Source organism: Symsagittifera roscoffensis, chromosome 5 (genome assembly GCF_963678635.1).
Source record: "Symsagittifera roscoffensis chromosome 5, txSymRosc1.1, whole genome shotgun sequence".
In the NCBI taxonomy this organism is placed as follows: Eukaryota; Metazoa; Xenacoelomorpha; order Acoela; family Convolutidae; genus Symsagittifera; species Symsagittifera roscoffensis.
This window is the reverse complement of record NC_087066.1, coordinates 68,313,786-68,328,446: the sequence shown is the minus strand read 5'-3', so window position 1 is coordinate 68,328,446 and position 14,661 is coordinate 68,313,786. Positions and strand designations below refer to the sequence as shown.

Below are 14,661 nucleotides of genomic sequence, written 5' to 3'. Positions count from 1 at the left end.
AAAATGATATCGATGTTACTGTAATTCAATTCAGGACATTCAAGCAAGCCAAGATTGGTTAAATATAAGTAAAATATAAGTTTACAATTGCTCTCCGATACCTCTCCGGTTTCATTGTAGCTGATAACGATTGTAGCTGCAGGGCAACCATTCTATCAATCGGAGAGGAAACGACCCTTCCCCTCAACTCCTAGCTTCTCACAATATAAAAATGATATCGATGTTACTGTAATTCAACTCAGGACATTCAAGCAAGCCAAGATTGGTTAAATATAAGTTTACAATGGCTCTTCGATACCTCTCCGGTTTCATGAATCCGGAGAGGTCAACCCCTCAACTCCTAGCTTCTCACAATATAAAAATGATATCGATGTTACTGTAATTTAACTCAGGACATTCAAGCAAGCCAAGATTGGTTAAATATAAGTAAAATATAAGTTTACAATTGCTCTCCGATACCTCTCCGGATTCATCCGGATTCTTGAATCCGGATTCTTGAATCCGGATGAAGAGATGTCTTCTTCACAACCAGGAAGAGTAGCAATCATTCCCGTCAGCCCTCCTGATTTGGGGATCTGCCCTGTAACGATTGTAGCTGCACAATCGTTACAACTCGGAGCGTTTTTTCACGACGACTGCAATTTTTCTCGTCTACTATACCTATCATGCGTCAATTCTGATCAGCGCAAATTGTCTGTCTGATTTTTTCTTTTTTAGTTGTCGCAGTAAAAAAAATATTGATCACAAAAATGTTGATCAGTGGGCAAAATCATTCTATCCATCGGAGATGAAACGACCCTTCCCCTCAACTCCTAGCTTCTCACAATATAAAAATGATATTGATGTTACTGTAATTCAAATCAGGACATTCAAGCAAGCCAAGATTGGTTAAATATAAGTTTACAATTGCTCTCCGATACCTCTCCGGATTCTTGAACCCGGATGAAGAGATTCTTGAATCCGGATGAAGAGATGTCTTCTTCACAACCAGGAAGAGTAGCAATCCTTCCCGTCAGCCCTCCTGGTTTGGGGATCTGCCCTGTAACGATTGTAGCTGCACTCAGGACATTCAAGTAATTCAACTCAAGACATTCAAGCAAGCCAAGATTGGTTAAATATAAGTAAAATATAAGTTTACAATTGCTCTCCGATACCTCTCCGGATTCATCCGGATTCTTGAATCCGGATTCTTGAATCCGGATGAAGAGATGTCTTCTTCACAACCAGGAAGAGTAGCAATCATTCCCGTCAGCCCTCCTGGTTTGATAATCTGGACTGTAACGATTGTAGCTGCACAATCGTTACAACTCGGAGCGTTTTTTCACGACGACTACAATTTTTCTCGTCTACTATACCTATCATGCGTCAATTCTGATCAGCGCAAATTGTCTGTCTGATTTTTCCTTTTTTAGTTGTCGCAGTAAAAAATATATTGATCACAAAAATGTTGATCAGTGGGCAAAATCATTCTATCCATCGGAGATGAAACGACCCTTCCCCTCAACTCCTAGCTTCTCACATTATAAAAATGATATTGATGTTACTGTAATTCAAATCAAGACATTCAAGCAAGCCAAGATTGGTTAAATAAAAGTAAAATATAAGTTTACAATTGCTCTCCGATACCTCTCCGGATTCATCCGGATTCTTGAATCCGGATTCTTGAATCCGGATGAAGAGATGTCTTCTTCACAACCAGGAAGAGTAGCAATCATTCCCGTCAGCCCTCCTGGTTTGATAATCTGGACTGTAACGATTGTAGCTGCACAATCGTTACAACTCGGAGCGTTTTTTCACTACGACTACAATTTTTCTCGTCTACTATACCTATCATGCGTCAATTCTGATCAGCGCAAATTGTCTGTCTGATTTTTCCTTTTTTAGTTGTCGCAGTAAAAAATATATTGATCACAAAAATGTTGATCAGTGGGCAAAATCATTCTATCCATCGGAGATGAAACGACCCTTCCCCTCAACTCCTAGCTTCTCACATTATAAAAATGATATTGATGTTACTGTAATTCAAATCAAGACATTCAAGCAAGCCAAGATTGGTTAAATATAAGTAAAATATAAGTTTACAATTGCTCTCCGATACCTCTCCGGATTCATTGTAGCTGATAACGATTGTAGCTGCAGGGCAACCATTCTATCCATCGGAGATGAAACGACCCTTCCCCTCAACTCCTAGCTTCTCACAATATAAAAATGATATCGATGTTACTGTAATTCAACTCAGGACATTCAAGCCAGCCAAGATTGGTTAAATATAAGTTTACAATTGCTCTCCGATACCTCTCCGGATTCTTGAACCCGGATGAAGAGATTCTTGAATCCGGATGAAGAGATGTCTTCTTCACAACCAGGAAGAGTAGCAATCCTTCCCGTCAGCCCTCCTGGTTTGGGGATCTGCCCTGTAACGATTGTAGCTGCACTCAGGACATTCAAGTAATTCAACTCAGGACATTCAAGCAAGCCAAGATTGGTTAAATAAAAGTAAAATATAAGTTTACAATTGCTCTCCGATACCTCTCCGGATTCATCCGGATTCTTGAATCCGGATTCTTGAATCCGGATGAAGAGATGTCTTCTTCACAACCAGGAAGAGTAGCAATCATTCCCGTCAGCCCTCCTGGTTTGATAATCTGGACTGTAACGATTGTAGCTGCACAATCGTTACAACTCGGAGCGTTTTTTCACGACGACTGCAATTTTTCTCGTCTACTATACCTATCATGCGTCAATTCTGATCAGCGCAAATTGTCTGTCTGATTTTTCCTATTTTAGTTGTCGCAGTAAAAAAATGTTACTTGTCATGCAGGCCGAAGTCTAATCATTGAAAATAACCATGTCAGTCCAAACTTACCCCTCCCAATTCGTTTAGTTTTATAAATAAGACTGCTAATAGTCAAAATTAGCATATCTTCCCGCAAAACTTCTCCATTTAAAAATTGCTGGTAAAGCAAAATTTCAGGTTCATTCTGGTCAAATGGCACTATGCAGAGAGGCTGAAAACATATAACAAGTGGAAGACTTTGAACATTTTGGGCAAATGAAGATAATAAAACTGATGAACACGGAAAAACAATCAATGAGAAATCAGAGTAAAACCTTGCAAAAGGTGCTACAGCCCTCAAAAACAGTTGATGCCATTTTGAATGAAAAAATATTTTCCATTCGCACAATCAACCATCTAGAAGTGGAGCCATTAAACCTAAATTTGTTAAGTTTTCACAAAGGGTTGCCGAAATTGATCTCATGCGGAAAAAAGAGACCTCGCGATGCAACAGGCACAAAAGAAAAGAAATTATTCGAAAACCTGAGCCCGGCGCCAGCCATGCTTGTAAAATTAATGAGAAAAACAGCCGAATTCTAAGTGTTTGGACAAAAGAAGGCAATAATTTGTAAACAATTCACACCAATTCTAATTTCAACAAAAACAATAACTTACAGAGCTCTACAGTACAATTACAGAACTTGCACTGTAGAGGAATTGACAGAAATCCTGAAGACACTGACAAATATCAGCGCAATTGTATACTGTCAGAGAAACGGTACACCGGATATCAGGAACCAGCTGATCAGCTCGGGTATTCTTGTCGTTCCTATTACAAAGTGTCTCATTTCAAAGAGGAAGAGAAGAACGGAGCTGGTCAACGAATATCAGGCACTGCACCAGGACGTCCAGCTGGAGCTAAAGTCTTTGAGGATTGTGTTCGAACACCAAGACAACCTGCCAGCTGTCTTGTCTAAGCTTCGTTCAAACACGAAAAAGAAATCTCAATCGAGAAGGAGGGCGGAGAAAAGAAGACTGGTGAACATAAGCGAGGCAACTGTTGGTCCGACTGACGAGGAGGCTTCAACGGAGAGGTTGAGTTAAACTTGTGTTATTTGAGTTGCTTTGTGTCACGTGAGGTTTATTCCTCGTGGCCTGCAAACCAATGAGCACAGTTGTACTCCCACCTCCATTCTTGATTTGGTCTTTGAAAAACAAACTCATTTGGAAATTAGTCCGTGATTATGCGTCCATATATGTCAAATTTCTCAACTGTCACCAACGTAATAAATTTTTGAGAATTTGTCTAGAAAACGACATTATACTTGATTTTTTAAGGTTCAGGGTACCGGAAAATGGGGTGTTTTCGAACCAAGCGGTACACAGTTTTCAGACAAAACTTCTAAGAACGGAGAAAAACAAGGCAAGGAGAGATGAGAAAAACGTTGAAGTCAAACTAGAAAGGGCGAGAAGCGCAGTACAGAGGGGTGTAGATGGGAAGTTTTGGCCTTCGGTAATTAATTATTTAAGTCATAGGGACAAAGACAAACAGCAACAGTCAAAGAGACCCATCAGAAGAAGCTAATGAAACTATCAGAAAGGCAAGACCGACCTCTAGGGAAGCAAGGTGAGGGTTCGGTAAGAGCTCTTGATGATGTTGAATTACCAAATTGGGTACAACAAGTGTTGGCATTAGGGCCGAAGCATCCCTTGAGGGATAAATTTTATGAGACACACTTTCTCGCCGACATTGACATCTTTCTATCGGATCTCAAAAATCGTAAAGTCCTCGGGGAGGCCCTTTGTGAGATCGGAGCGGTGGCAAAAGCCTATGCTAAAAGGGTAAAACAAACACCATCTGACAAAGGCGTTGAAAAGGCTCGAAAGTATCTGAAGAGTAATGGATTGGTTGCGGTACCGTATGACAAAGGCGTTGGTTTTTGTGTAATGAGAAAGGACACCTACGAGAACAAGTTGTCGGATACATTAGATTCAAATCAATTCAGCAAAAGTAAAGGAACAAGTGATGCGATTGTTTTGAAGATAGAAAGAGACATCAATAAAGAGTTGTTGGCTATGAGGAAAAAAGATGAAATAAGTGAGAGTCTCTACACAAGGATGAGGTCTACTGGGGGGCAGCCCGCCAGGCTTTATGGGTTGGCCAAAGTGCATAAAGTGAATACCCCATTAAAATCGGTCCTCTGCTTGCCTAGTAGCTCTTATTATAACTTGAACAAGGTTCTTGCAAAATTTTTTGAAAAAATTGAGGGCGCAAACATCGAAACCAACTCACTAGATGCGAGAGAAAGCTTAGAGAGCATTAATCTTGAGCCCAATAAAACTTTGATATCTCTTGATGTGAAGAGTTTGTACACAAATGTTCCTCTGAAAGAAGCAATAGACATAGCTCTGAGAAAACTGTATGAGCAAGATGAACCACCATCAGTTGCTAGGAAAACCATGAAGAGACTGTTGAACATGGCAGTTAGTCAAGTCCATTTCAAGTGCAATGAAACATGGTACGTTCAGAAAGATGGTTTGGCAAAGGGGGCATCTCTTGCCGTTATTTTAGCGAATCTTTGGCTGAAGCAGTACGAAACTGCACTATCGAGGGATATTCCCGAAATGTTTTCGCCCGAGAAAGATCTTAATGGAATATGTCCCGAGTGCAATAAGAAAGTCACGTTTAGGTCAAAAGGTGTAGAATGTGAATGCTTTTTGAACTGGTATCACGTAAAATGCGGTGATGTTTTAGATGATGAGTATCGAAAAATAAGTGAAACCGTCTGGTACTGTAGAAAATGCATCGCAAGAAGAGAGCAAAATAAGTCAGTGCAACAAGCTAAGTTATTTCTCCGTTACGTTGACGATATAGTGAGTACAGTGAAGGGTGATCCTGAAAAAGTGCTACGGGCTGCAAATTCACTACATCCAAATTTACAGTTCACAAAAGAGACACCAAACACAAACAAAAATTTGGCATTTTTGGATTTACAAATTAGTATTGACAAAAGTAGGAAAATTAGCTGTGGGTCGTATCAAAAACCAACAGATACAGGTACCATACTAAATTTTAGAAGCTGCGCCCCCTTCAGTACAAGAGAAGTGTGATTGAAGGAACTGTTCACCGGGGTTTTCCGCAGTACGTCAAAATGGGAAGAATATGATAAAGCTAAGAAAATCAACCGTGAGCAGTGGTTGGATAACCAATATCCGGAAAGTTGGTCGTCTTGGGTTGCATCCCATGCCCTTGAAAAGATCATCAGCGAGGGCAAAAACAAAAAAAAACATGGCTGAGAAGCCCTGTGATTACAGCAGTGATTCACCAACCATCTTGATGGTCCAATATAGGGAAACCACAGTCAGACATTAGCAAAAAAAAAGTGCTCGATATCACCAATGCGCTGATAATATTCACGACGAGGAAAATGAAAACTTGTATGCCCTCTCTAAAATCCTCCTTCTCCAGTGAACTGGAATCGAAATTGGTGTACAGACTTGAATGTTGTGGGTGCAAATCCATCCATGTTGGCCAGACGGTCCGACATCTCACCAAAAGGATTGAGGAACACCGAAAAGAGGATACCCCAGTTGGACAGCATATAAGGCAGTGTGGTAGTGAGAGTGGTAAGTCTGAGTTTAATTGGAAAATAATCGACCAGGCGTCCAGCAGCATCAAGTTACTTACATTAGAGGCGCTGCACATTAGGAAAGAGAGACGGGCAATTAACACGCGCGACGAGTTTAGAAGTAGGGAGCTGACACTAAGGCTATAGTTCAGAATCGAAAAATTCTGGCTAAAACAACAAAATTTTGAAACAATTTACATGTTAGCGTAAAAATTTGCGACAAAACGAAATTGTGAAAACAAAAAGGATGAAAAATCTCTGAAATTTGTGACAAAATGTTTAAAGTTGTTACATAATAATTGTTACATAATTTCAGTGATATTTGTAAAGTTTTGATTAGTTGAATTTTTAAAATTTTGAAGTAATGATGTGTGTGACACTTTTTATGATCTTTGATAATTTTGTACAGATAGTTTAGAATTTTTAGATGCACGAAAATGTGCAAAAACGTTTGTTTGAATTTACAATTTTAACGCATTATCGAAAAAACAATAACCTTTATCACGGAGGAATTGATCATGGCTACAACTTGAGTGTTGTTAGAAGCTGTTTTCGTGGAAAAATAAAATTATCAAATGTGGTAATCTTATCCCTCAATCCAATTTCCAGAAAACGAAAGACTTTTTTTCTTTTTTTTAATCTGACGCGACAACTTTACAAAACCTCGAATCTTTCCGAGACTTACTAATTGAATTAAAAAACAAGTCAAGAATTAACGATACTTTTTTGAATCAGACGCTACAACAGCATCATCTATGATCACTATCTATCCAACATCTCTATTATAAAATTACAATAAGGCATATTTTTTATTAGATGCAAAAAACTTATATAAAAAAAACCAGTACAACTGGAATACTAGAACAACCAATAAGACATATTGAAAGTTACACACTAACTGAAACACCGCATAATATTTGATTCGATACAAAGATAACTTCGACAGCTATTCTGCAAAATTGTTACAACTCGGAGCGTTTTTTTAGGACGACTGTAAATTTTCTCGTCTATTATACCTATCATGCGTGTAACATTCGCCCAAATACTACACAGCGACGGAGCGTAGAAAAAGCACCTATTAACGACTGGCAGGCGTCAGTTACCTTAATCCTACTCGTTTTTCACCGTCTCGACCTTGCCAGTTGATTTTCTGGTCTGTTTAGGGCTAAGTAAAAAGTTACTATTCTTAGGCCATCAGTCAAACGACTTTTGATCAGCTTTCGTTTACATGCGAACACAACCACATAGCTGAGTCTCGGATCCTCAGACTACGTGATTGCTATTCAAAACACGGCTCGAATACCTATTTTAATATGTTTTTGTGTGACAGTTCTATATTAAATCCATTGGAGATGGATTGACCCTTTCCTCTTTCTAGCTACTCATATTCTAAAATATCAAATAATACCGGTGTTAATTCAAAGTTTCACGACATCCAAGTAGCTAAAAAGTCAGTTTTATATAGTCCCTTCGCATACAACAGTCTCTGGGGGACCAAGCCTCCGCTCCCGTAATCCTCCTGAGATAACGCTGTTATCTCTCCCAATTTGTGGCACGGGAGGGTTCCGTGGAATATTCCTTCCCCACTGAAGCTTCCTTCTCCACTAATATCCACTGCTAAGGATCTTATCGTGTGTTATTGCCACGATAAGAGACGCCGTTTTTCTCGTGTTCCCGCACGACCGTTTCTCACTATGTTTGTTGTTGTTCTGTTTTTTCGTCCTTTTTTGTCAAAATGGCCGTCTTTTTCTATTTCTCAGAAATAATGGCCCGTCAACCGAAATTTTAAAAATTCAAATTTCCGGAATATCTAGACCCTCCTTCGGAGTAATTTTTTGTTACTAAGGCCTTTTTTCGTTTTCTTTCGTGTCGCCGGAGGGTTGCGCTGTGCCAATCTGGCAGAATGGCACATACTCCCCGGACAGTCCCCATCAATGTCCCTATTGATCGCATAACACCGGGTTATCGTCAAGTAGTGTTCCAGTTCTCTATAATCAATCTTACAAATCGCATAAGAAAATAAAATTTATCTACTCCACCTCAACTCACTACGTGTCACAAATGGCATCGTACTACATCTCACTGCCTTTCAACATTTTCACAAAAATTGCACCATGAGGAGTGTCCTAGATAAAATTTCTTTTCTGACTACTTACGTCATCTTGCCATAAAACTTCTTTTCGCTCTTTGTGATTAAAAAGTTGGGACGTGGCACGACCACGCACCCGTTAAAATTAACTTAACCTCACTCACCAAGTATAATCAGTTATTTATGCGGTCCTTTCAATATTAATACTAAGAAACTCTGTGGCTAGGAAAGTTATTGAGTTACTCACCCTTCTCGAGCGAGTTTACCCATACTTACCACGTCGCCACACAGTGAAATTGTGTCTTACACAGGTTAAAAACTTCAGTCGTGCTTAAATAGGTAAATATACTCGCCTATGTTCTATATATATACATAAGTCGTATAACTAAAATTTTCTTTCAACAATTTTAACAATTGCAACAATTTTCAAAGTTTGGTTTGACCAAACTAGATCAAAACAAAAAGTTTAACTAGTTCAATAATCAAAACTTGGTTGATTGGTTTAAGTTTTAACACACAAAGACAATCAAGTTTTTTCTTCTTCTCTTCTTTTCTTGCTCACGTCTTCACTTGTCCTCTTCGTTCCATCATCTTCATTCCATTGCTTCTCCATCCTGATCTTCAGCTTCGCTGTCTTCTAGGACTTTCTCCAGCATGTCCATGGAGTTGCGGGCCGTGCCCCAACTCTCCTGTTCCAACAGCCTCGGTTTGCAACAAGGTAGCAGTTCCACATTCACCTTTTGCTCCCGGTTCCTGCAAAAGCTGTTGTGAAGACATAGGCTCACATTTCGTTCTAGATCAGCTCTTAAGACCTCTTTCTTCTCATCTTCAGTTATACAAGGCGCTCCAGCTACTCGCTTCACCGCCGTGGTGACCGCGTTTCTGTGCGTCAGGAATGCTCTCTTATAGGCTCCCGGTCCTATATCTAGCTGGAAAGATTGATAGGCTTCCGTGTTCTTCGACATATGACGCTTCGCGCGTTCATACATCCACGACGTCATCACTGCACGGAACCAAGGCATCAATCTTTGCCTTGACCATATTCTTTCAATGGCTTTGGGTATTCTCAGAACCTTGCAGGTGGTTCTGAAAAGATCCAATTCACGACTCATCTTCACGTAGCTCAGCTGCTCAGGAGTCGGCACGGCCGTCTCCTGTTCACTTGTGTCCGCGTTAGCCTCCAACCATCTCACTGCCAGCATGGCACTAACCACCACAATTGACACCTGTTGATTCTGATCGGGCAACCCCGTAGAGTACAACTCCTCCACGTCCCATACTAGCATCAGATTCCCGCGTTTGGGGTACCAAAATGTCTGCGCCAAGCAGTGGCAAGGATACTCCCCATGAGTTCTCACTATGTTCCTTCGGGTCCCATACCCTGAGCCTCCCAGCAACGGTCCCACCTCCATCAGAATTCTGTGTAAATCGTCTTTCTCTTCTATGGTGGGGAATTCAATGGGTAACGCTCCACTCGCTTTCTGCTTTTGGAACTCGCTCACATTACCTTCGTTCAATCTCAGGAACTCTTCACCCACTACGTCTTGCAACTCGCCTTCAGATCTCTTCGGGACTGCCCGAAAGATCTTCGCCAACAAATCATATGACCTCTCCGACATTCTGGCCAACCTCACGCACTTTGGCACAGAGAAAAGCTGGTCAATCAACACCTGCTGCGTCCTCGCATCCATCACCACCATGTGCGTAGGATACCTACTATTGCAATATGGTGCGGAACTTGAACCCACCAGATATTTTGAACCAGTAGGTTTATGAAAGGCTTCACTATCCTTCAGATTCATTTCGTTTTCCAGAGCTTTTCGCCAGCCTCCGATCTTCTGCTCCAGGGAATACTTTTACGCTGAGGGACGTCACTAGCTCATGGGCACGCTCCAGGCGCTCAAGTGATTCTATCGAACTCGTCATGCTACAAAATCCCAAGGCTGTGGTCAAGTTTACATCCGTCACCCCATGACAGTCCGCGACCAATTCCATACCACTCTCATCCGACGTGCTCAATCTTCCGTACAATCGTGCCAGTTGTCGATGCTGCTCGCTCAGCGTAATCAGGCAGTGCCCCAAGTTGCAAACATGTCCTTCCATCCCACTATATTGAGCCAAACAGGTGCCTTGCTTCAACCAATTGCTCGATGGGCTTTCCTCGGATAGCTCTGTGGATGGGTTGCTCTTCCGCTTCGTCAATCTCATGGCCAGCAGATGGTGTATCATGACCAGATCATGTAGACTCGCGTCATCATCCAGGTCTAACGTGATATCCGCCGTCATGTCCCAGATTAAACCGGCGTTAGGATGGGGACACCAAGAAGGCTCCATGAGTTCCCACATCGTTACTAGACTGGTTTTCAAGGGACCGTCCCAAGAACCACAATCAAAACTCACTTGCCCCTTTAGCTCGGGAACCGAGGGTTCAACCACTCGTTCTTCTAAGATGATTCCCAGCTTGGGTTGCTCCACCATCAGCATTCCAGTTTCTTTAATCCGTTCAATCCAGAAATTGAGCACTATGACTTGCTCATAGTCGAGGTACGCTTCCCTGGCTTCTTCATTCACGGAGGGATTATACGCCATCCCCGGTATGCCAGACACATAATGGAACGACTTCAGTTTCCCTAGTGTTGCAAAGTCTTTTTGTCCCCTGACTGCTTCAATCAACACCCGGCTCACTTTCAATTCTTTGTTGGAATATCTTCTCACTTCTTCCAACTTGCGATAGCTTTCCATGTCATTCGACTCCCTATTTGGTACAATCCACGGCATATCCTGATATAGCTCCAGGAGTGCCCTAAGGAAGTTTCTTTCGCAATCAACTCCCTTTTGGCGAATGATCTTTATGCATTCTCCCAAAACAGGAGTGGGGATACGATCCACCACGAGCCTGACAAAGCAAATGGCATCCTTACGCTTAGCCCATGCTATCGCAGAATCGTCTTTTGAAATCAACGCTCGCAGAGCTTCCATCAGCTCCAGCTCCTGTTCCCGTGATTTCGAATCATTACTGGCTTCATATTCCGCCTTCTTGATGCCCATCAAGCACCAAGCCAACCGTACTTGCAGGTCAGTTCTCGTGCACGGATGAGCCAGGTACGCTGCTACCGTCGCAGGTGCATGCATCGTCTCGTCGAAGTATCTCTGGAGGGCCGCCCTCCAAGAAATTTCTAGCAGTTTTTCCAATCCGATTTTGTTCGCTTCCGAGGACATTACCGTGCCGTATTCTTTCCGATTCAAGTTAGAATTCTCCGTTAGCCCTTTCAGATATTCCTGCATGGCTTGCTTCTCGCTCCAAGCCATCAGGTGCCCTCTCGCGGAGTTCCTCGCCTTCAACATTTCCACATAACCCCCTGCTGGATCTCCCATGTGGACCGGTTCCGGCACAGTGACTCGACTGTACTCGACCACGTCGAGTTGTCCCTCCAGTTTCAGTTTGGCCATGTTGGTTCGCGAGGGCCTGTAATCTTTAAGTCCTCCAGATCCACACTGACTGATGGTCTCCATTTCTAGCTTAGTGTCTGCCAGGGTTCGTGCTGTCTTCTTTGATTTAATGGCTGTCGTGGTCAGACCTGCCAAGAGCATAGGGGGTATCAGGTTCTCCTTTTCTCCCCCGGTCAGCGTCGCACCATCTCCTTGCCCGCTCTCGCCTGAACGACCTGCGCTCGTCAGAGAGGCCACCACCGCGCTGGCTTTTGACTTTACCACTCTCGGGTGCCCGGCTCGACTTCCTGTCTTCACTTTTAGTCGCTTCAGCCCCTTTCTGGCTCGTCTAACGGGTAATTTCTTTGTGACCTGCTGATCATCGGCACTGTCTTCTGTAACTGACTCGGTCAGAACATCAGACTCCATGGAGTTCACTATCTTCTCCAGGACCTCACGCATGATGGATTGGTTCAATCCCACCTTCATTATGGACTGCGTCCCATATCGCCTTATCACGTCCCATATCGCCTTATCACGTCCCATGATCTTTCCATGAAATTCACTCGGCTCCAGGTTGCCCCTGTCTTGCCCTCTAACTCACTTTGATATCTCTCCCATTCCTCTTCCGGCAGTGTGCTCAGGAAGGATACCCTCATTGATTCTTCGATTTTTCTCCTCCTTGGTGACTCATGGAGCAATCTCTGCGGATCCCTGCTTCGGCATTCTCTCGCCTGGCTTATTGGGTCTATCGGGGATAAGTCGGCCGACGCCTCCTTTGTGGGACTCTCATTGCCGCTCCTGTATCTTTCACTACTGGTCTCAGATTCCAAAGCTTCGGGTTAAACTGGACGTGGGAAAGGTCCTCACGGCGCATTCGGCACTTGAAGTGGTTGTTGAAATCCATCAATACCCAACCTGGCTCCGCTATTCTTCCGAACAGCCTATCGTCGCTGGCCAGCCCTCTCAGCTCCCTCTGCTATACCCAATTCAGCACGGAACAATCCACGACTGAAGACAGGTTGACAACGCAGAATTCCTGTATGCCTTGACTTGCACGTCCGGGAACGCGAAAGACATCACCGGTTCATACACCGCCGTGACGAATTCCCGCAGTCCGTGAATCAGAGCCAACGGATCGATCCGCATCAAGACAGCCAAATCTGTCAGCAAGAGATATTGGAGCAGGAGAGTCCTCCAGTCTTTCATCTTCCTGAGTGAGGCGGTTTCGAACTGCGCGTTGAACTCACGACTTGTTCCCTGGAGTTGTTCAGGGTAACGCAACAGCACAAGCAAATCACCCAGTCGACCGTAGGTCATGGCAATCAGAGTCAGGAGTCCATCCAATCTCAAATCTGCCAACGCTTGGGTGAAGAGGTTCGCCGGCCCCTTCACGAAATTTTCATGACCAAATGTCACGTATAGGGCTAATATCAAGCCAATCGACGGCTTCCTGATATCCTTGACGAAACTCGCGATCAGGTTCCGAGATGCCCTCGGATAGCACGTCGACAGGAAGGATGGCGTCCATCCCACTCCCATTCCACCCAAGATGGCATCCGATCGTTCATACAGTGCCCTCGTGGCTAGCAAGTCAGCTTGGAACTTGTCCAACGACATCGTGTTTACGTCCTGCATCAATTTCAATATCATACCCCCAGCTAACTCCCGGGCATCAAACAAGTTCTTCAGATACACGTGTATCTCTTTGATCACTGCCGGCGCATGCTCGAACGCGTCCTCACCCAAGGTGCACAGTCTTGGTGACAAGTACAACCATAAGTTGTTGTGCGGCTTCGTGCGCAAAGCCATTGCCATGAGATCTTCTTCCGCTGACGTCATGTTTTTCCTGACTGTCCTTCCCTGCTCATTCTCTGCATGATCCATCTGTCTGAACCAGAGATCATCAGCCACCTGTTGTACTAACAGATGATCGTCATCTACCCCTGGTCTTTACTTCAGCAATCTGGCGAAGTTGGACGGCTCCAACCCCAGATCCTCATCTAGCACCAACCGAGTTGTGCTACAATCTTTGAGTCCCTGTATGGCATTGGAAATGTCAGCCCAAACGGCAGGAAGCTCAGATCGGGATGGGTAGTAATTGTTGAGGTCTACCACTCTGTTAGGGTCAGGAATTATCACATTGAACCGTCCCTCTGCTATCGTTGTGACCATCGTGTACACAAACTGAAGGGGTTCTGGCAATACAGCGTACCCTGGTGACAACACAAAGACCACCTTCACTACATTTTGGGTGAAACATTGTTTTGCTGCTGTTTCTACCTCAGCCATCGCCGAGAGCAATGTCATTATCGCCTCCCCTATGACCTCGTTGCTCGGGATCGACCCATACGTCAGACGTGTCAACAAGCCCCTGCTTTGTAGATGATCATTTGAGCCTGCAACCACTTTCACCTGCGGCGCCATGCTGACCACCCTTCGTACACTTATCATCATGCCTATTGCCTGTCCCCAGTCCAATTTAGGCGCCGTCAAGAAAATCACGTCGGGCCAAAAGAGAGAACGGGGCGTATAGAGATAGTCGGAACTGGCCACAATCAGATACTTGGCAGCTTTCATATCTAAGGGATCATAAGCGGCAAACAGGCCGTCGCCTACTGGGGCCTTCAGTTTCCCATATCTCTTGTCATCTCCATCCACCGTGGTCGTTCGGGGGTTATCCCTTGAATATTCGCCAGGCGTCTGACAGGGTGGTTTAGCAAACTGCCTGTACATCT

The 14,661-nt window shown here is 43.6% G+C and overlaps 1 protein-coding gene across 1 annotated transcript; it reads left to right on the top strand.

The window, feature by feature from the left end:
* The first annotated feature begins 4,723 nt into the window (after nt 1-4,723).
* On the top strand, nt 4,724-5,552 carry LOC134846849 (uncharacterized). The gene is made up of 2 exons (XM_063864246.1): nt 4,724-5,455; nt 5,532-5,552. The coding sequence occupies exons 1-2, from the start codon at nt 4,724-4,726 to the stop codon at nt 5,550-5,552; spliced, it is 753 nt and encodes a 250-aa protein (XP_063720316.1).
* Nucleotides 5,553-14,661: the final 9,109 nt, after the last annotated feature.